Here is a 21,846-nt window from a genome sequence, read left to right as displayed (position 1 = left end):
GGACCTAAACTGTGGTGCATTATGCTTGCTGCCATTTAAACACACAGTCGTAGTTTGTTACTGAGAACATAAGCATGAATAGTTCTATAGTCAGTGCTGTTTGCTCATGTAAGCAGGACTGTAACACTAACTATTAAACTTCAGCATAACTAAAGATAACTTGCATGAATGATACCTCAGATCACACAGGTGCTGTTACTCACAGTCATAGTCACATTGTGCACTGTAAAAATGTTAAAAAAATTATATTATATTATATTATATTTTGAATATTATATAATATTGTAACTAGGATTTTGGTGCCAGAAAGGTGGTTATGGGGCAGAAAAATTTACTTTGCACCTTCTAGTCCCAAACCAGGAAGCCAAATTGCATAGCAGTGTTGATTTCTCAAAAATAAAAATAATTTTTTAGTAAATTGCTGTGGATTTGATGTTATACCTTTAAATTCAAATGTCAAATATTTCAAGGTTTCTACAAAACTATGAAGCAGCACAACTCTTTTCAACATTGATAATAATCTGAAATGTTTCTTGAGCAGCAAATCAGCATATTAGAATGATTTCTGAAGGATCATGTGACACTAAAAATGCAGCTTTGCATCAAAGGAATAAATTAAACTTTAAAATATATTTACATAGAAAACCGGTATTTTATTATTTCACAATACTGCTGTTTTTACTGTATTTTTGATCAAATAAATGCAGCCTTGGAGAGCATACATATGTATTAAGCATTTATTAGATATGACTAGCTTGTAATGGCATGAAGGTTAATTTAATGTAATTTTAATTTGCATGATTGTGCAAGTAAATGGAAAATAACTATTTGTCTTCTGAAAAAAGTAAAAAATCAAGTACTAAACAGAAATAGTCATACCTTGACTGGCATGAACTACATTAACACTGAGTTTATGATCTATCCACACACACACACACACACCCGTGCAACACTTGCATGAGAAGCCTGTAGCTGCATTTAACCTGGCTGAACATTGACAGAAATAATCCTGCAGGAATGCAGAGCTCTTTATATCTTTACAGCTGCTTCAGAAATGTGAAGACATTTATTGCTTACTAGATACACACTAAATCATCTGTCTGCCAGTTTATTCTTGTAGCATGTTTCTGTCTTTATGATCTGTTTTTCTTCATCAGGGCTGAATGTTGGCTGTTTCTATGGTGTCAGTACGCTTCTCAACCGAATGATCATTGAACACTATCCTGTAAGTCCCTCCCACCCACCTCCTATCCAGCCAATCACGAGAGCCCCTGACCTACACTCAATTTACATAATAACTGAATTGATTTTTTAGTTTTGTGAGAATCATCATCAAACCTAATCTTGAACTTGGTAAAACAATTATCTTTATTTAAAATGTTTCAAGTCTTAATACTTTTCCTTTTGTTATACTGGGATAAATCATACCAGGATGTATGCAAAAATTGTTGGATATGTCACCCTACCGAGAACATTTTCCACCAGCCTCCACTGGAATGCAAGTGAATATTTGCTCTGCTTTGAACAGGGAGAGGAGGTGAACGCCGGCAGGATCGGCCTCACCATCGTGATCGCTGGCATGGTGGGATCCCTCATCTGTGGGATCTGGTTAGACCAATCTAAGACATACAAGTAAGAAGCTGAATTTTAATCTTGAAATGTCCTTCAGACAGTGACAGTGCTCTAAATGTTTGTCTTCATTCCTCCTTGAAGATAAGTGTGCTATTGAGTCCTTCCCACCCATGAGTCTGTTCACATGCTTTGGTTTAGTGTGTTTGTCCAGGTGTTTGAATCACTGACCCATGAACCTAGACCTTAGTGACCCCGTGACCTTTTGTCTAAGTGTATTTGACCCCTCGCAGCATGCCTTCCCCTCCTGGACATTGTGATGTTTCTTTTGTTCAGCAGAATGAAGGACAAAATGTCTTAGTGTAAAAACTTACATTGACCAGGGTTTCCCATACATTGATTGCGGCCCGCCACAAATAGATTTTCCAAAAGGCTTTGACTTCGTTGAATAAAGCACTGCATGTTTCAAAGTCAAAACGCAGCACGGGTGTTTTTATATAAATGTATCTTTATTGTCTTCAGAAAAGTTTTGATGTCATTTTTCATTTAATCTTTCCTATAATGCCTAATAAAGCAGCGTTTATGAGCACAGCGCTGCTTTGTGTTCTGCCGTTACCAGGGAAACCGCTATTTCTGCCGCTCTTAAATCGCTCCTGCTGGAAGAGCGTGAATTTGCACTTTCAATAAGCCCGTCTGCTGTTTTATATTTACATAATTTACATATATATTTCCCCCAGGCGAAGTGCCGCCACACATAGAGTGTAAATCTGTGGGAAACACTGTTGGCACTTTCCACACACAATACTGCACTGAAATGACAAATTAATAATGTGGTGGGTGTTTCTTCAACTTCAGACAATATTGTGTCACTGGAGTTCACTGATATTTACATTTTGCTACTTTTCAAATATTGTGGTCAGTAAAAAATTTTAAAGGGGTCATATGATGTTGCTAAAAATAACATTATTTTGTGTATTTGGTGTAATGAGATGTGTTTATGCGGTTTAAGGTTAAAAAAACACATTATTTTCCACAAACTGTACAATATTGTTTCTTCTCTATGCCCCGCCTTTCTGAAACGAGTCGATTTTTACAAAGCTCATCAGTCTGAAAAGCGAGGTGTGCTCTGATTGGCCAGCTATCCAGTGCGTTGTGATTGGCCAAATACCTCAAGCGTGTGACGGAAATGTTACGCCCCTACCATACTGTGATGCCGTCTCCCGGGTGAGCGGAGGCCGGCAGGCTTGCGGCAACCACATGTGACGACCCCGTGCTGGACTCCGCTTCGTCCACGGTGAAAGGTGATCCGGCGATCCACAGCGCGAAGTTGATGTATTTCCTCAGCGACCAGCACGGATCAGCTCTAGGCATGACGAAGCGGATATCGTCCTCTATTGGAAGGCCAAACAAAGTAGTTTTGCTTTCACAACGAAACACACGGTAACAACAATACTACAGCGAGAGTAAAAGTTACGCCTTCTTCCCACATCGTGAGGTAGACATGTGGGGGCGTGTTAGAACGAGCGGTTTTAGGTAGGCGTGGCTGACTCTTAACGTTTATAAAGAATATCTCTTTGGATTTGAGACTTTAGTGTTTGCAACTTTACAGATCTTCTTTATGCACCAAGATCTTTGGAGAACACTCCAAAGAGAAAGGAAAAATTGAAATCGCATCATATGACCCCTTTAAATGTTTTTGAAAAAAGGGTCTTATTCTCACCAAGTCTGAATGAACATTAAAAACTGCAGTATTGTGGAATATTATTCCAAATTAAAATAACTATGTTCTATTTGAATATATTTTGAAATGTAATTTATTCCTGTGATCAAAGCTGAATTTTCAGCATCATTACTCCAGTCTTCCGTGTCACATGATCCTTCAGAAATCATTCTGATTTGCTGATCTGCAAGAAATTTATTATTATTACCAATGCTGCAAACAGTTGTGCCATTTAATATTTTTGTAAAAACTGTAATACATTTTATTTTTCAGGATTCTTTGATGAATAGCAAGTTCAAAAGTACAGCGTTTATATGAAATAGAAATCTTTTATAAATGTCTTCACTGTCACTTTTAATAAATTTAATGTGTCCTTGCTGAATAAAAGTATTAATTTAATTTTTATAATTTTTTTTAAATATGAAATGCCGTGATAAAAATATTAAATTTTTCAAAAAAAAAAATCTAAACAAAGAGTAAAGCAATCACAAATAATATTATTTTTATGTGAACATTATTGATATATTTTGTTACACATATTATGACTGTCCCACAGTTGTGCCATCATTTCCAACAAAAGCAACAATTTTTCCACTAATAATTCTGTAAAGTGCTCATAGTTGATGAAACGCCAAGATAATGTTACATTCAGACTTGGCAGATGCTGTTTTACAAAATCAAGTGAAATGTTATTTCTGGATCTACATGTATGTGCAGCTGCTAAGAATGACATGATCAAACTCATTTGTCCAATCATACTCGGATCTAAATGTTGGATCCTGATGAAAGATTTAACCTGTCCCATGTCTCTGTTATGTCTTGTCTCCACAGACAAACAACACTAGCCGTGTATCTGATGTCGCTTGTGGGTTTGGTGCTTTATGCTTTTACCTTGGATCTGGGTCACTTTCCTCTCATAAACACTACACTATCATTCAAAAGTTTGGAGTTCGTACTATTTTATAAATGGTTTTGAAAGAAGTATCTTATGCACACCAAGGCTGCATTTATTTAATTAAAAAAAAACAATCAAAAAAATTAAAAATGACTGTTTTCTATATGAAAATGTAATTTGTTCCTGTGATGCAAATTAGAATTTTCAGCATCATTGCTCCAGTCTTCAGTGTCACACGATCCTTGAGAAAATCATTCTAATTTGATGCTCAAAAAAAAAAAAAATTCTGAGTATTATACATTCATATTTTTGTGGAAACCATGACATTTTTTTGTGTGTTTCTGAGAAATAGAAAGTAGAAAAATAAATAAACAAACATAATTTTTGAAAAATAAATCTTTTTTAACATTCTAAATGTATTTACTGTCACTTCTGATCAATTTAATGCATTCTTGCTGAACAAAAGTATTAATTTCTGTAAAAACCAAAAAAATCATACTCTTCCCATTGCTCTTTTTCTACTTATGCTGTTCTCCCTTTTCCATTTTTCCACTTATTCCATTCTATTTTCCACTCATCATCATGAATGGGATGTTTTTAACTCAACCTTTTATTCCACTGATCATCTCATTCTCTGTTCTAGTTTCCTATCTGTCCAAATCCATTCATGTTTACAGATCTGTGTGTGTGTGTGTGTGTGTGTGTGTGTGTGTGTCTCTACAGGCAGCATTGGGCAGGTCAGACGTTCAGGATCACAGTGGGACGTCTCTCCACCCCTCCACACACATGTGATCAATCAATCACTGCTTGATTTTATTGCTGACAGTGGTTCAGGTATGGGTGGCACACCCGATCAGCCCTTCTGATTCACACTCAATGAGACCCATTTTAATTATCGCTTATAAAGTGATTCAGATGTTCTTTTGATTCTCTTTCAGAGTCCAATGTTCATGATTTTTTTGCCTGCTCTATCTGAACGCTTCACCCTTGAGCTTTGTACGTGTGTGCGAGGTCATTGTAGTTTGGTTGTTCGATGTGTACTAACATTTATCCACTCATTTAATTGGGAAGTCGTGGCCTAATGGTTAGAGAGAATGGTTCGAGTCTTGTACGGGCAGGGATTGTAGGTGGGGGGAGTGAATGTACAGCGCTCTCTCCCACCTTCAATACCACGACTGAGGTGCCCTTGAGCAAGGCACCGAACCTCCAACTGCTCCCTGGGCGCCGCAGCATAAATGGCTGCCCACTGCTTTGGGTATGTGTGTGTGTTCACTGCTGTGTGTGTGCACTTTGGATGGGATAAATGCAGAGCACTAATTCCGAGTAGGGGTCACCATACTTGGGCACATGTCACGTCCCCTTTTTTGTGGATTTTATTTGTGATTTTTTTTTTCACTAGCATACCAACTGCGGATGTGTGCATGAAACTGGTTAGTGGCCACCAGGGGGTGCCGTTTTACTGTGATATCTGTTAATAGTGATGTGTTTTGTGTTTGCAGATCCATGTGGAAGCATCACTGGCACAAGCTTTTGAAGCCAAACTCTAATGTGATCGCAGGACGGATCGTGTGGCATGTTTATCTTTTATAGTTTTCATCTGGTCTTGAATTTTGATTTATTTTTCCTTTGCCTTGGGACTTTTGAGTAATGCTGTGTGTGTGTGTGTGTGTGTGTGTGTGTTTATTTGAATTGAGTCCAGTGTTTATAACAGCCAGGGAATGATCAGGTGTTTGTTTGTATGGTGTGATCATTTGTGTTTATTTGATCGCTAATCATCTCAAGTAGGATATATTTTAATTTTATAACTAGTTTATCAATTGATGATTTAAATTATTAATGTTGACATTTAAAATGTCTTATTTCTCTAAACAATTTTTCATTGAAAGTTTGAAAAAAATCCTACGATGAAACCAATAAGAATGTGGAGCATTTCAGTATTGCATGAATTTAAGAATAGAAACCAAAGCTCAACACATTTTTAATATACTATCTATGCAGTAATAAGCACTGAATAACTTTATTTTTATACAGTTTTCTTTTTGACCCTAATTAAAGTTCTAAAAAGACCACCTGAATAAATTGTAATAAATAAAACAAATCTAACCTATAAAGCACATTACTGTTATATTTAATTTTTAAAATTAAAAAAAAAATGTTTTGCAAAATGTTTTAGTATTATTACTATCTGCCTATTGTACCTGACACTGAATAATACAATGCCATGCTTTTCAGTAACACCCATATTCTTATTCTTATTATTACAATTAATAGTAATCATAAATTGTATTATTTTAAAATAAATTATATTTATATAGCTCTATATTTTCGTGAAATTATATATACAATTATAATCAAATTTATTACAATGCAAATATAATGAATAATATAATTATACATTATATTAAATTATATTAAATTAAATATTAATCTATATTATCAATATATAATTATTATTATTACCATAAATAGTAATCATAGTTAATTATTGTACAATTATAATTAATTTTAGTTAATTATTGTACATTATATATATATATATATATATATATATATATATATATAAAATGTACAATAATTAACTATGATTTTTGGTAATCATAATTAAGAGCAATCCCATTCATAGTAATCATACATTTTATTATTTTAAAATTGTATATGTTAATAATATATACAGTAGGCTATATATAATCTCTCAAATTGAAAAATAATCACAAACAGACATCAAATGAGTATCCATAAATATTTTAATGCGGTGAACATTGCAGAAAAAGTGTCAGCATTTATGATATACGTAAAAAAAAGACATCTTATTTCACAATTTTATAACAGCATTTCATATATTTATCAAACTGTATAATAATTTTAAGTAGGAAAAATTGAAAAAGAACCAGCAGTAACGTCCCGTACACATTCCAAACAAAGTAAAAACAGCTTGACATTTGAACTCCTCTGACAACTTTCTGAGACAAGTGCATTTGAAAGGGCATTTCAGATGAAGAGGCAGCAGCAGCCTGTTCCTGCAAATCATCACTTCACATTCTCTTTGAGAGTCTGCCTGAGCTCCCTGTTGTTTAGGTGGAGGTATTTATTCACCCGGCTGCTATACTTGTTCGTTTATGATCTATAATCCACATGTTTGGGTGCTGTGACTGAAGCCCAGCGTGATGATGATGATGATATCAAACCTTCATCGTTTGGCCTGCTGTTCTAAGGCACCTTCAGCTGTTTGATTGTCTGCAAGTGACATTGTTCCCAATACACAAGCATTTGAGGCACACCTGTCAGAACACATCACAGCACTGGAACATCACCTCCGTGGAAAATCTTGTGGAAAATGGTCTGAAATCGGAATAATTGCAAAGGAATGATGTGGATTTTGTGGACTCTGACTGTCTGTATTATATTCACACCGTCTTCATGGTCTCTAACACTATACTGACGACATTATTTTATAAACTATCGATAATGCACAAGCAAACCATGTAAAATTGTAAACCGCAAAAGTACAGGCACCTCAGTAGATTGTACCACAAAAAAGCATGGAACGATATTTATTTTCGATAAATTAAATTATTAATCTCATATTTATATTAATATCACTTTACAGTATGGGTGTACAAATATATATGTGGAAAATAAATTATCCCAATTTTTTTTTTTTACAAACTCTTAAATATTCAAATCAGATCGTTAGCCAGTCACGTGGTGCGTCTCATTAGCCGCCCCTGTAGAAATCTACATCTGAGTTCATTATTGTCCTCATTCTTAAAGGGACAGTTCACGATAAAAAAAAAAATTTTAAACTGTCATCGTTTACAAACCTGGACAGACGCCATTTAGAATGTAGCACGAGTCTGTGATGGATGGACAGTTTTTTTAAGATGGCATGTAAGTTTGCTATAAAAAGTCCTAAATCAATGTAATTTTCAAAACTTACAGTTTTTGTCTTTGTTTCGTGACTACGTTCTATCCCTCACCGCTTCGTTTTCATTCCCGCCAAAATTAAACCTGGCGCTACCCTGACGAAAACCAAAAACTTGTTTGCATGGAAGAAAGAAAATAACACAAGACTGTTCGCAATGACATGAGGGTGAGTAAAAGTTACATACCGTATTGACCCGAATATAAGACGATGTTTTTTTCTTGGAAATACATCTGAAAAAACGCGGTCGTCTTATATTCGGGGTCTAGACTTTGACATGTCAATAATACACCCACAACAATAGGTGGCGCCAAATACGCATAAAACCAGTGTGCCATGAAATACGTAATGTAATGCGTGTTGTAAAGATCGCGAGGAAATACAAAAGAAAAAGAAAAGCTTACAGCTGCATGAGCCGTGACGGTCACGTTAGCCTGATGGGACCAAACTCTCTTTGTGATTTTAAAACGTAAGACAGTACCCAGATTTGAAGACTACAGTAAGATTTAACTTCTACTGTTAATAAGAGTTTGGTAGGCTACTATTAGATGGATAGCCTAAATGTCCTAATTCAGATGGGCTACCTGGTTTTTTTTTTTTTTAATGGTATATCAAAAAGTGTATATTTTAAATGTGATTGTTGGTACATTTGACCAGTTTTTACCATACTTTCAAAACAAAAATGAAAATAGGAAAAATATGCAATATGAAAATAATTGAAGACAAAATGTGTTTCACTGAGAAAAAACAAGATTTGGTTTTTAAAAAGCCTTTTTCCAAAAGGTACATCTGGAAAAAAGGGGGTTGTCTTATATTCGGGCAAATACGGTAATATTCATTTCTGGCGAACTGGCCCTTTAATTAAACTATTTAAGCTATCCAGAGGACACTTTCCCTCTCTAGACAATTACAGTAATAAAAACCTCTTTATAATAACTTGATTGACATATACATACCAACACAACTCTTACTAGAACTTTAATAGGTTCTTATATGGTAACTTGTAGATTAGATTAGATATTATTGATTGCATTTATCGCTTGAGTTGTACTGTAGAAGATGATTTGGTGTATTGCTCTTTGAGCACATTTTGAATGTCACTAATTACTAAAGAGATGCTTTAAACATTGATATCTCAAGTAATACTTCAGTGCCTGAGAGAAATCATGTCATTATGTAATGCCAGTGATATATGACAGAACAGAACAGTAAGGCAAACTAATATTTCAGAAGGGTAAAATTGTTGTAAATTAAATAATTTTATGGTACATTCTCCCTTAATGAGAAAACATGACCCTTTAAAAATCACAAAATTCATATTTGTCTCCTTGTTCTCAGAAATGGCTCATCATTGTTATACAGGTATTAAAACCTGATGTTCAAGTTGTTTTTCTGCATTTGACCAAATTTTTTTCAGTTCCGTGTCGGTCCTTTAAGAAGAATGTTACTGGCCTCTGGCTTGTGTCGCGTCACGTCCGTTCTGTCCTTCAACTCTGTCCCAATAACACTGTTAACAGCAGTGAATCAAGCATAAGCCGTTCTGGGATGCATCAGCGTTCAGTAGGTGCATTCAAGTCAGCACAAATACTCAAATGCTGTTGACCTCGAGTACTCTCACAGTTTGTTCCAATTAAAGCAGTTCTTTCTTCTTCTGAGGGTTTTATTAAGGCGCTAAGATCCGCTCATATGTGAACGTGTTGGGGAAACATAAGGCAGAATATTAATATCTTCATATTGATATGCAACCTGCAGAAAATTTCCTCCAACGCTCCATTTTGAGAATGGCTTCTTCAGAAAAAAGTGGGAAGTCTCCGACCAGCGGCAACCTTCTTTTAGAGCCAGGTAAATCCAGATCTTTGCAAATCTTACAGTGCTGTGTAAAACTAATTTGAGCTCCAAATGAACAGGAACACCTGAACAGGTGCGCCGTGGCCTCTCATCTCTGGGCTCTTGCATTTTGGGGTCTTTCATGAGGAAAAAGGAAGTTGTAGAGCGTCGTCACTAGCTGGAACAAACCCATCTGGCCCCTTTGAGTGAACTGCACAAAAATAATCAGGTAAAAAAATGTTAACGTGGGTTAAAGAAGACATTGCATTTTATTAGCCAAGAGAGGCATTATTATAAAACTATATCTTTTAAAAATGTAATTAAGTAATTGTATTAAAGTCCACATCAATAGGCATTCACAACCCATTTTACTTCCATAATGTGACATTTCTAAGAGGAAAGTGTTTTTAGAAGGTTCCATTACTTACGTTAATAACCTAAAATGCCAATCATGACTTAATAGCAATTTAATTATTGGTTAACTTTATTTTCCCCTTGTGGAAATGGAAAGTTATTTTAAATAAATCATGCTCAGTAAGACCAGGAGCATCTATTAAGAAAGTAAACAGAGTCAAAATGGCATGTGTCTGCCATTAGATGGAGCTCTGGTTTCAAGCTTCACTTCAAACTCCTCCCCTTCCCTCTAAATCTCCCTGATTAACAGTTAAAGCAGCCAATCAGCTGTGTTGTGGGCGTGTGTTGTAGTTCTTGAGTATTGCAGTGTATTGCATAAGCTGGCGCTCTTACTGAAGGCATGCTGGATTTAAAAGAGTTAGCAAACTGTAATTATGATTAACCAATTTAAATGATCCTGACCCATTTATTCCTAGTTGGACTGTCATCTTTCAAGTTTTTTAATTAAAATGATTCAGCCCGTTTGATCTGTGAGGACATGAAGTTTCCATTTTTGATCGTATCTGACCTCATGACGGCTGATTTCTACACAATTCACGGTCTATAAAATCTACAATCTGCAAGTGCATTAAAACATCTCAGTTGTAGCGGCTCAGCAACATACAGAGTGTTACTAAAGGTGTTACATTAGCCTACTTTTGAGATTGTGGTCACATGCCTGCTGACGTGGACCTTGAGTCAGAGTCTAAATTTAGCCTGCAGTATAAACTCACTTCACATCCTCTTTCTGAGATCACACACAAACTACAGCCGGCCTGGGTAGACATTCAATTCAACTGGCATTTACTGAAGACCTTGAGAAATCTAACTTTATCCCTCCTCTCTCATACAAAAAGTAAGCGTTAAAAGTCACTTTGAATGAATAAATGTGAATAACTCTCACACACGGAAAATGTTTACGTCTAGCAAAACTAAAACTCATCACTTTATTGAAGCAGACCATGTTGTTTTCATCTGCTGTTTTTAATTTAAAAACTACAGAACGCATAACTTAATATAAATTCTTCAATGGCCATATTTACATGATAAAATGGCACTTTTTAAAATTAGTATACTCTCCTATATCATTGTTATTAACCCCCGCGCCCCTCAAAAACACTTTAAACTAATGTAACTTGACCACAAACCTTAATTAAAACCAAATAATGGTGTTTTCAATAGTCATGCAGACTGTAGTTTTATAAATAGTTAAAAAAGTAAAACTAATTGTTTTACGACTTTGTACATTTATACATAAAGTTGTTATAAAAACATCAACTAGTGATTAAACGTTTCCATCATTTACTGTAAAGTTATTGGTGTCGATTTGATAAGATCTAAGAGAACTTAAGTAAACAGGATGGCTAAACCAATAATGATGTCATCTCTCCCACTGAGCATTTGCATATGCAGCATTGAAATAACAGACGATGATGTCATTGCACATCGTGACAGAAACCACTGCAATGAAAACCACAGACTTTGTGCACAAACACCTGTGGAGCCGTTTAACCCGTTTGATTCAAATCGGCCTTGAGGAAAAGAAACGAACTAGTCTCATCTGAAATCACTCTTACCAGCTGAAGATGATCCTGCTGAAACTGATCCCCCATTTCACGCAGTTTACGTCCAATCTGAATCTCCACACTAATTCCCACGTCACGTTCGTCTTCCTTTTCTTCTGGTCTCCCTTCGTCCTCTTCTGCGTTTTGTGTGCCATCCAGGAGGGGTTCAAACAGTGCGGGGAAGTGTGCACGAAATCCAGCATTTCCTAAAGGATAAAAACAATATTTATATTTTTATATTGTACGATAATAATTACTATTAAAGGGTTAGTTCACCCAAAAATGAAAATTCTGTCATTAATTACTCACCCTCATGTCGTTCCAAACCTGTAAGTCCTTTGTAACACAAATTAAGATATTTTGGATGAGATCTGAGAGCTTTCTGACCCTCCATAGACAGCAAGGTAACTACCACGTTCAAGGCCCAGAAAGGTACCAAGAACATCGACAAAATAGTGCATGTGACATCAGTGGTTCAACCGTAATTTTATGAAGCTATGATAATACTTTTTGTGCGCAAAAAAACAAACAAACACAACGTCATGTTACTCTCACTAATGGCGGTAGATGGTAACTCGGGGGAGAAGAATTGTTGAATAAAGTCGTTATTTTTTATTTCTTTGCGCACAAAAAAATATTCTTGTGGCTTTGTAAAATTACGGTTGAACCACTGATGTCACATGCACTATTTTGTCGATGTTCTTGGTACCTTTCTGGGCCTTGAACGTGGTAGTTACCTTGCTGTCTATGGAGGGTCAGAGAGCTCTCGGATTTCATCCAAAATATCTTAACTTGTGTTCCAAAGATGAACGAAGATCTTACGGGTTTGGAACGACATGAGGGTGAGTAATTAATGACAGAATTTTCATTTTTGGGTGAACTATCCCTTTAATATATTATTTTAATATTAAAAAAATGTTTAGGGATTAAATTAAAAGAAAATCATTAACTTGATTTTAATTTGTAACGTTAAAGGTGCCATAGAATGGAAAACTGTATTTACCTTGGCATAGTTGAATAATAACAGTTCTATGCATGGAAATGACATACCGTGAGCCTCAAACACCATTGTTTCCTCCTTCTCATATAAATCTCGTGCATGCAAAAGACCACTGAAAAATAGGCGAATCAGAACATAACACCGACTGTGACATTACAGTCGGGATTACTAATAGTTACGCCCCCAACATTTGCATATATCCGCCCATGTTCTATGCCAGCCGCCAGCCGGACCTGCACAACCGAATCATCAGAAGTTCTGCACATATTGTGAAGAAACAAGCGAGGATAATAGCAAAAATGGCAGATCATGGAAATAAATTTTATGTTCCAGGCTGTGCAGGGGATGTGAAGTGCAGGGATAGGTTGGTGTGTATATTCAGAAAGGCACGGAAAACAAATTACGCGCGTTCTAATAAAATAATGCGAGCCACTAAAGGGACATGTTAGCTGCTTGCTAGCGGTAGCCTGTTACATTACAGTACATCAGATTTCACTTACCACATTAACAGAGTAAGGAGAGATGACTGAGGATGATGGCGAATGATTTACAGATCCTGAGCACCACTGACAAGCATCTGATCTTGTAAAATTTGTGGTAAGTACTGCCGCTGTAGTTTACACAGAGCACGTGCGATCGCAAATCTCGAAAGTGAAAGTAAAAAGCGATCGTGCATTCGCAAGCAGTTTTAATGCGCCGCATATTAATAGCGGCTCCCTGATGCCCGCATTTTATATACAGTATAATTACCGAACGATATAACTGCGGGAGACAGTATTGAAATATATATTTTCCCTCTGTTTCCTTCCTGCTGTGTGAGCTACTGAAATGAGCCGCACTGGTATAATTACCGAACGATATAACTGCGGGAGACAGTATTGAAATATATATTTTCCCTCTGTTTCCTTCCTGCTGTGTGAGCTACTGAAATTAGCTGCACTGTGAAACAGCCAATCAGAGCAGAGCTCAACATTATTATTCATGATCCTTCCAAATAAGGTAAAAACAGACCATTTCATTCTAGGAACAAATCCTTGGGTTGTAAATGGACATGTAAAACCAGATTTTTTGTCCTTACCTAAGCCACATACCTTCTAAGTAGATATCGGAGAACAATTTAAAATATCGTATCAATGCATTCTATGGCACCTTTAAGTTTCAACACAACTTTATTTTATTTTTTAAATTGAAATGCTCAGGGCAAAAATTTAAATTTAAAATAAATGTTTTAACTGTTATCATAATATATTCTATTATATATATACATATATATATATATATATATATATATATATATATATATATATATATATAATATGAATATGAAACATTTTTTAATAAATATAAAATATTACTGTAAAAATCATATAAAAATATTTTCTATCTATATATAGATCAATAGATAGATAGATAGAAAAAAATGTTATTTTTACATTAATATTTCATATTTATTTAAAAATGTTTCATATTCATATTTTATATTTATTTTATATAATATTTGATCTAATATCATAATATATTCAGAAATTAAAAAAATTCCAGGTGTACATATTGTGATGCATATATGACTATATGATGCATATTTTGTTTCCCTACCATGAAAAAGTGCTCTTGGCCCTTCTGAGGCCCCAGGGGCCATAGTAAGTGACGCAAGGCCCCCGGTTCCACAGTTAACCCCAAATGCAGTCCTGGCATCCACAGCTCTGCAGGGAGATGATGCATCTCCCTCTAAACCCTGGAATGGTGCCATATCTCCGTTTCTCACTGAATTCAGCACAGAGCTGGCAGTCTGCGTTGATCTGTCTTCAAAGCGTCCGTGTCTGTTAGCTGTTTGTCCCACCTCTCCACCTCTCCCGTCTCTGTTCTCTGAGCTCTTGTTTCTTAGCGGTGTTTCACAGCAGTGAGGAAGCTGTTCGTCCTCCTCATCATCCATCGGCGGAGTCAGCAAATCCACCCTGAAATATACCACGGATTGTCACACTGTGCAACTGTATGAGAATTCACATGCTGTTCATTGATTCTGTATTACATAATATGACATGGAGCCTCAAAAAAACTTCAAAAAACTATTCTTTCTAATGCAGTTGTTTTGCTTCAGGACATTAAGTGGCGACCAAACACAATGGCAAAATTGTTAATGTGCTACAAAGTAAACAAAATCAAAGATTTGAATGTATTATTTATTTATTTATTGGGTAGCTATTGCCAAATGACAGATCATTTGATTGGATGCACAGTTTTGGACATAAACAACTTAAAAAAAAATTTTTTGAAAAGTTGATAAGCTTATTTATTTTTCTATCCCAAATTATGCACAAGTATAGTATGTTCTCCGCAACTCCCACATTCACAAAAACAAATAACCATGGCTGATCTAGATGGCTTTTGGTTCTATTTGGTTTATCAATGAATAATTCAGATCTGACAGTAGATCGGCTCATAAAGTGCAACTTCTGGCGTCAAAGTGCAGCAGTGAGATGACTAATCACAAACATTTCAAAGGAGCCTCATTCAAATGAGGGGACGTTTCAGGCCTGCACTCAGGGGTTCTGTCTACCGCCGTTTCCCAGAAAACAATACCATTCATATCTGCACCTTCATAACAAACAAATCCGTTTATGAAGTGTTCATGAATAATCTGGTCACCTGAGAGTTACAATGCAGATTAGTACAGATGCTTTCAAAGAGAATAGTTTCATATAATACATGGCAGCTGCAGTAAAATGAGTCAAACTGAGAGATTGCATGACGAGTTTTGAGGCATTTGTTCTGCTGAATTTGTTAGCATGAATGCTGTAGTCATCAGAACAAATTATCATTTAAAAAGTGTAATTCTATTAATAGAGATTATCATATGGACAGATGATTATTAATGAGAATAACATTCTTAATCCCTGCTGAAAAACCAGCCCAAGATGGTTTGCTGGTCTTAGGTGGTCTCCCAGTTTGGTTACCCTTGTCAATTGGCTGGTTTTATAGAGGGTTTTTTCAAGAGGCAAACAGAAAACCAGCTTGGCCAGGTTGAAAGACTATTGCAGACCATCATAAACCACTCTTATTATTTAACAAACCATTTTAGGCTGTTTTTTTTTCTTCTTCTTCAGCAGGGAATTCAAAATAAAGCATATTCCACCAAGTAATACCATAGAAAAAACAAATGCATAAAAAATCAGGACCACATGAGCCTTAATGTGATTGTCACTTTTTGATATTTCAATTTTATAAACTTCAGATGGGCAAATCAGAATATCATGTTGGGGATATTTCAGTGTGTTGTGATCTTTATTCTGTCATTTAACATTTTTGTCACTCTCTTTCACAGATCAGGTCACTGAAACTTAGTTTTTTAAGGACAAAAACAGAATCATTTCAGTTCTAAAACTGTAGTAAATCACAGAAATCACAAAAAATACACAATGAAACTGCAGCAAATAAAAGACAGAAACGAGAGACACTCACCGCCAGTGCTTGAATGTGTGTGTCAGTGCTGTTTTTATTCCGCTTTTTGTATCAGCGCTCTTTTATTCTGTCTTCACTCTGCTTGTATTTACCATCACGAACTCGCTCCGCTTTCATTCTGCGCCCTCCGCTCGAGTTGTTCGTATTGGACACGAGCGCACAGAAAGCCACGCCCACCATGGATATGGTAATTACTCGAGCGCGAGGCGGCGTGCTGTTGGTGCCCGTCGAGGGAAAAGGTCAGTTTAGGGTTTGTGTTGAACAAACCTTGTATCGAGCGCTGTATTTCAGCAGTTTCAGTAGGTTCAGACTGTTGAGATTAGCGGCTACGTTATTTAAAGGAAACGCTTTGGCGTTGGATTTGTTGAAAGACTTTCAAAAGTGCTTTAAACTCATCAAAATGAGTGAAAAGCACGCTTCCATTGACAGCCTTAATTAGCTAAAGTAATTATGTATTTCTGACTGAAAGTTTTCCAACTATAAAATTGCAAGTTTTTCATTATTATAGATTTCATTATAGATTTTTGGAGGATTTGTAGATCTTTTAAATTATATTCACAACATGATATGTTCCTGGAACTTGGAAAATGAAAGCTGGCAGTTTGTGTAGGCACTTCTGGGAGCATTGTGTAAATATATATATGTAGAGAGAGATAAATATATTCACCTTTTGTTTTTATGGAAGAAAGATAGACACATGGGTTTGGTACAGTGTGTTTAATTTTCACTTTTTTTGTGCATATTAATTAAACACCCCTAACCCGTAGCCAACCAAGAGTGAACATTTTCTGAATATGAAGAGTCTTCAAATGTAATTTAATTTTGTAGTCAATGCAAATCCTTAATATTCACAGGAAACCTTGTTTTGTTTTTATGGTTTTGTAATGGACAAATACACTGACCTTGACATCTGTCAATCTGACAAGTTTTTCTTTTTCCTTTTTGTTAAAGGGGTCATATGATGCGATTTCAATTTTTCCTTTCTCTTTGGAGTGTTACAAGCTCTTGGTGCATAAAGAAGATCTGTAAAGTTGCAAAGACTAAAGTCTCAAATCCAAAGAGATATTCTTTATAAAAGTTAAGAGTCAACCACGCCTACATAAAACGGTTCGTTCAAACACGCCCCCACATGTCTACCTCACTATGTGGGAAGATTTGCATAACGCCGCCCAAATGTTCACGCAAAGAAAGAAGGCTTTTATTCTCGCTGTTGTATTGTTGCCGCCGCCGCCATGTCATGAAGCGCTGTGTGTTTCCTAAACCGCATAAACACATTTCATTACACCAAATACACAAAATAATGTTCTTTTTAGCAACATCAAATGACCCTTTTAACATTTTTGGACAGAGGAATATATGTGGCTATTATGATCCATTTGTACACATTTCCATTTTTGACATTTTTGTGCATGCATATTTTCTGCTTGAGCCACAATTCAAGTGCACGGTTCAAGTGCACTTGTTGTAAATGGGAAGTGAGTCACCTGAATATCACAATCTTCCTGTTCTCACTGGCTTCTGATGACATCATCCTTTCTGTCAGCCACTGGGCTCAGCATTCCTGTGCACACTGTTACCATGCTTCTCAACCACGAGGTTGCAATGGCCAATTTAAATATGAAAAACTGTGCTAGTTAACTCTAAAACAGAATGTGTTGATTGACATGTAAAGGAAGAATAGTTTTTGTTTTGTAATAGATTGTTTAAAGCCTGCATACTAAATAGTCAGTACAGGCCAACATATTGCTGGCAGGGATTTCAGTTTGCTAAAATGTTGGGATGGTTTCAGATGAGGATGAGGTACAGACAAATCACTGACTAGAGGAAGAGGATTGAAATAGACTCAAAGTGACTCTGTTTCTACGGTAACTGTGGATGGGGAGCTACAAGATGAGAGCCAGGCAAAACAAATGCTGGCGCTGCCTCCGTGGCAACAGCTACATCATTGGTTCCTGTTTCATAGTAAAGACCCGTTAAAAAAAAATAAAAAATCACAAGAGGCCCAGGAGACGCCTCCCTCAAAACTGCATGTTGCATCAGAAAGATCCTACAAGAGGAAGAGCTAAACACACAAACACATCACATGCTCCACTTCACTCTACAGCACCCCCTCCTTCCTCCCCGCTCTCCCGCCAAAACATCTCAGCAAGTAAAGCCTGCCTAGAAACCAAACAGCTGACTTCGGCCTCACTGTCATTGGTGCAGCTCCCTAGCAACGGAGTGTGTTTATTCAGCCAATCAGGCGCTGGGTTCTCAGCACTTTCAACCAATGGCAGGTGACCCCAGCTTACTTAGGCAGCAGTGACTTGGTAACTGTCCGGCAGAACAGAAAGCAACTGTGATTGGTCAGAGCAGCTCTGCATCCTGATTGGCTGCTCATGACGATCTCCCAGTCATTCATATGTTTTTGTGGCTGCCCTGAAGGAATACACCCACAGCTGAAGGTCAACTTCTCTTCATGCTGATTGGTCGAGCAACAGCATGGACTCCTAGTAACAAACCACAATTGCTAAAACAGGGTGTGGTTAGGCTTCTGTCAGTCATCCAAATGCTAGCCAAACAAAACATGATGTTGTTGCTGCCATTCTGCAAGAAGTATTATGTATGACAAACAGGCCTTCATTAACACACTTTTTGCACTTGCAATATCTGGGAGTAAAATGACTCAAAATGTTGCTGGCGCAGTATCACAGTACGTGATTTCTTAATGCTTGTTCACACACGTATTTGTATTACTGTGACAGTGTTTGTTGAGATTCACTGCTAATATCTGTGCAGCTACTGATCAGAGTCTCTTATAAATTTACATTAAGCTTTTGTTAGTTTAGTTGTTTACATTTACAGGGAAAACTGTTGAAGTGAAGATGTAAGAACTTATTTGTTCTTAATTTTAGCATTTACAATGTTATGATTGTGGTCTAGCTGGTCCTTTTTTCCTTTTTTCCAAACAGTGTTTACTTGTCATTCTGCTCTGTTTAAACTTTAGATGCGTGTTGAGCGGAGCTTGAGTCACCTAGCAAGAAGAATGAGTCCCCAGACGAGCAGCTGCAGCTCAATGAACACAGCCGAAGACAAATCAGAAGTGACATCCTGGCTGTAAGATTGCATGACATCATGCTTGAGGGAAGACAGATTAATATGTCAAATCTGAATCCGAAGGACCTGGCAAATGATCAGTCTCAATGATCTAGATAAATATAATCAGTTTAATAAGTAAAGTCGTTGTTTTTTTTTTTAAAGCTAATTGGAATACTTTTAAATTAGAAGCCTCAGTGGCCTATGTCTAAGTCGTATGTCTACAGATATTTAGTCAAATCTTTGATTTATATGGAAACTGCTGTAAGAAAATCTCTGGCCTTTTCACCTCTAACCACAGTATTAGGAAAGCTTACTGTTTAGATGTGTAGGATGCCTGTAAAAGACATCTATACACATCCACCACAGACAGTACTTGAAGCTGTTGTTATTGTAAGCTAAAACTATTTTAAAAAATGGTAATCTTAAATCATATTCAGATTATTCAATTTGATGTTTGAATTCTAGTCATTTGTGCACCTTCAAGATGATTTGAGATAGAGAAAAGGTTTTAGCCTACTGATTCTAAGCACTGTTTTAACTCTTACTAGACTAGGAAATCCATTATGTGTCAAATTTTGACATATTATTATTATTATTTATTACTTTACATCTACTTTCCTTCATTATTATGAGGTTTGTACTGTTAAAAATGCTGTGACAACTTTAAGACTCATGCTCCTCACAACGTTTACAATTGAAAAGTCAAAGATTTTAAAATTAATGTCAAATTTGAACCAGAAGGAACAAAGAAATGATCCATCTCAATGATCTGGATAAATATAATCAGTTTAATAAATAAAGTCTCTTTTATTTACAAGCTAATTGGATTACTTTCCAAAACATTAATACAGCAGGCTGCTTTAAACTCTTTTAACTGTTAGCCACAATGGCAATAATGTGCCTACATTTACTCAAATCTTCAATATATAAGGAAACTGCCCTCTTAAAAGTCAAAAAAGATGGTAAAATGTGTTAAACGCAGCTAGGAGTACAACATACAGCAACTCTTAATGGTAGCTGCAAACAGTAGGTAAAGTAGCCAAAGTATTTCATAAATCAAGCTTCTGTACAAGCATATAGGTATGTGTATGTGTATAAATCACTATTGGAAATCCCAGAGATGATGTCAATAACAGGAGCTCTGGATCAAAGGAAACTGCTCCATCCTCAGCCGGAGCCCAAGGGGAAGATGGTGACAGGGGGATGTCAGCAAACTGCAGCCTGGCATCCAATTGGGTCCCCCGGGATCTCCTGTGTTGAGCCACCTGCATGTGTGTTTGAGTTCATTGAGAGAACAGATGTCCCACCACCACAGTACCACAAACTCAACTGAGCTCTAAAAATAGAAGAGAAAGCAGCACACATTCCTGAGGTGTGAAGTGTGAGATAAGCAGTTTTGTTCTCAGCTGTGTCATACAGTGGGTGTCCCTATACAAATGCCAAACCACCGTTTATGTGTGTCCTGTAATGACTTTAATCAGTCTGAACATATTTTGCCAGCACTGGACATTCTTTTCACATTTAAGTTCTCAAAATCTGGTTTATTGAGGTCAGATCTCAATTTAAACTTGATTTCCTTTTATGAAAAAAAACCCCCAGCAATGTCTTTCAGGGTATTAATTGGCTTCACAGTGTTAGAGAAAAATGTAATGGCGTCCTCTACTGGTGATACGGTCACACTGCACCCAAATATCTGCGTTACTATCCCTTCATGAAAAGAAGCATGCACACGCTTAGACTTTCTGAAAGTTTATTCCAAAATATATTCAAATATACATAATATTAATGAAACAGTGTGATCTTTTTAGCTCATATAATAATTGGGGTGAGGGGTAAAAATGGCGAATGGAAAATTAACCATGGTTTTACCACAAATAAAACTAAAAAAACATGGTTACTAGCCTACAGTTAAACCGTGGTTTTGCTACACTAACCATAATTTAACCATGGTATTTGTAGTAAAACTGTGGTTATACAAATGGCAATCAATACTCCAAAAAAAACATGGTTACTACACTTTTACTACAATAAAACCATGGTTAATTTTCTGGTCAAATTCGCATTCCAGAGGCTAAAAAACTCTTTTAATACGTGGCGCGATGTTCAAACAACACCCAGGCAGAAGAGCCCAGAATATGAACGCACAAAGTTTTACGTTAAGTAACTGTTAACGATACAAAAATGTTAAACGACAGATTAATTTTCAAGGAGACATACTACTGGCCTTTTCGAATTTCTCTGATTTTAATGCCATTTACGTTATTAGTCACCAGTGTTGGGGGTAACTCATTACAAGTAACGCGAGTTACGTAATCAGATTACTTTTTTTCAAGTAACTAGTAAAGTAACGCATTTTTTTAATTTACAAGAAAATATCTGAGTTACTTTTTCAAAAAAGTAACGCCAGTTACTTTGTTT

The 21,846-nt window shown here is 36.3% G+C and overlaps 2 protein-coding genes and 1 long non-coding RNA gene across 3 annotated transcripts in view; 2 read left to right on the top strand and 1 right to left on the bottom strand.

The window, feature by feature from the left end:
• flvcr2b (FLVCR choline and putative heme transporter 2b) overlaps positions 1 to 4,265 on the top strand; it is a 9,665-nt gene extending 5,400 nt beyond the window's left edge. Inside the window, exons 4-6 of the mRNA XM_016231633.1 lie at positions 1,158 to 1,225; positions 1,529 to 1,632; positions 4,121 to 4,265. Of these exons, the coding sequence (XP_016087119.1) occupies positions 1,158 to 1,225; positions 1,529 to 1,632; positions 4,121 to 4,265 (317 nt within the window). The remainder of the gene's footprint in view (positions 1 to 1,157; positions 1,226 to 1,528; positions 1,633 to 4,120) is intronic.
• A 4,647-nt stretch (positions 4,266 to 8,912) lies between these two features.
• On the bottom strand, positions 8,913 to 16,467 carry LOC107550420 (uncharacterized). The gene is made up of 4 exons (XM_016231693.1): positions 16,351 to 16,467; positions 14,488 to 14,846; positions 11,904 to 12,097; positions 8,913 to 10,144 (listed from the first exon to the last, which is right to left on the bottom strand). Exons 2-4 carry the CDS (start codon positions 14,822 to 14,824, stop codon positions 10,043 to 10,045), a joined length of 633 nt encoding a protein of 210 aa, XP_016087179.1. The 5' UTR covers positions 14,825 to 14,846; positions 16,351 to 16,467; the 3' UTR covers positions 8,913 to 10,042.
• Positions 16,468 to 16,520: 53 nt separating this feature from the next.
• On the top strand, positions 16,521 to 20,871 carry LOC107550421 (uncharacterized). The gene is made up of 3 exons (XR_001604665.1): positions 16,521 to 16,589; positions 19,337 to 19,446; positions 20,565 to 20,871. It is a non-coding gene; the product is annotated as an uncharacterized lncRNA (long non-coding RNA).
• The last annotated feature ends 975 nt before the right edge of the window (positions 20,872 to 21,846 follow it).

The sequence above is a fragment of the Sinocyclocheilus grahami genome, unplaced genomic scaffold (assembly GCF_001515645.1).
Source record: "Sinocyclocheilus grahami isolate Dianchi unplaced genomic scaffold, SAMN03320097.WGS_v1.1 scaffold397.1, whole genome shotgun sequence".
Lineage (NCBI taxonomy): Eukaryota > Metazoa > Chordata > Actinopteri > Cypriniformes > Cyprinidae > Sinocyclocheilus > Sinocyclocheilus grahami.
The sequence above is the reverse complement of the archived record's forward strand: the minus strand, read 5'-3'. Positions and strand labels throughout refer to the sequence as shown.

What these genes read in the sequence shown, in the direction of transcription:
- LOC107550420 (XM_016231693.1), bottom strand. Translation starts at nt 14,824, where the DNA reads ATGGATGATGAGGAGGACGAACAGCTTCCTCACTGCTGTGAAACACCG. An exon ending in GCCAAGAGCACTTTTTCATG is followed by an intron (nt 12,098 to 14,487) that starts GTAGGGAAACAA and finishes TTTATCCTTTAG; the next exon opens with GAAATGCTGGATTTCGTGCA. An exon ending in AGCAGGATCATCTTCAGCTG is followed by an intron (nt 10,145 to 11,903) that starts GTAAGAGTGATT and finishes ATTTTTGTGCAG; the next exon opens with TTCACTCAAAGGGGCCAGAT.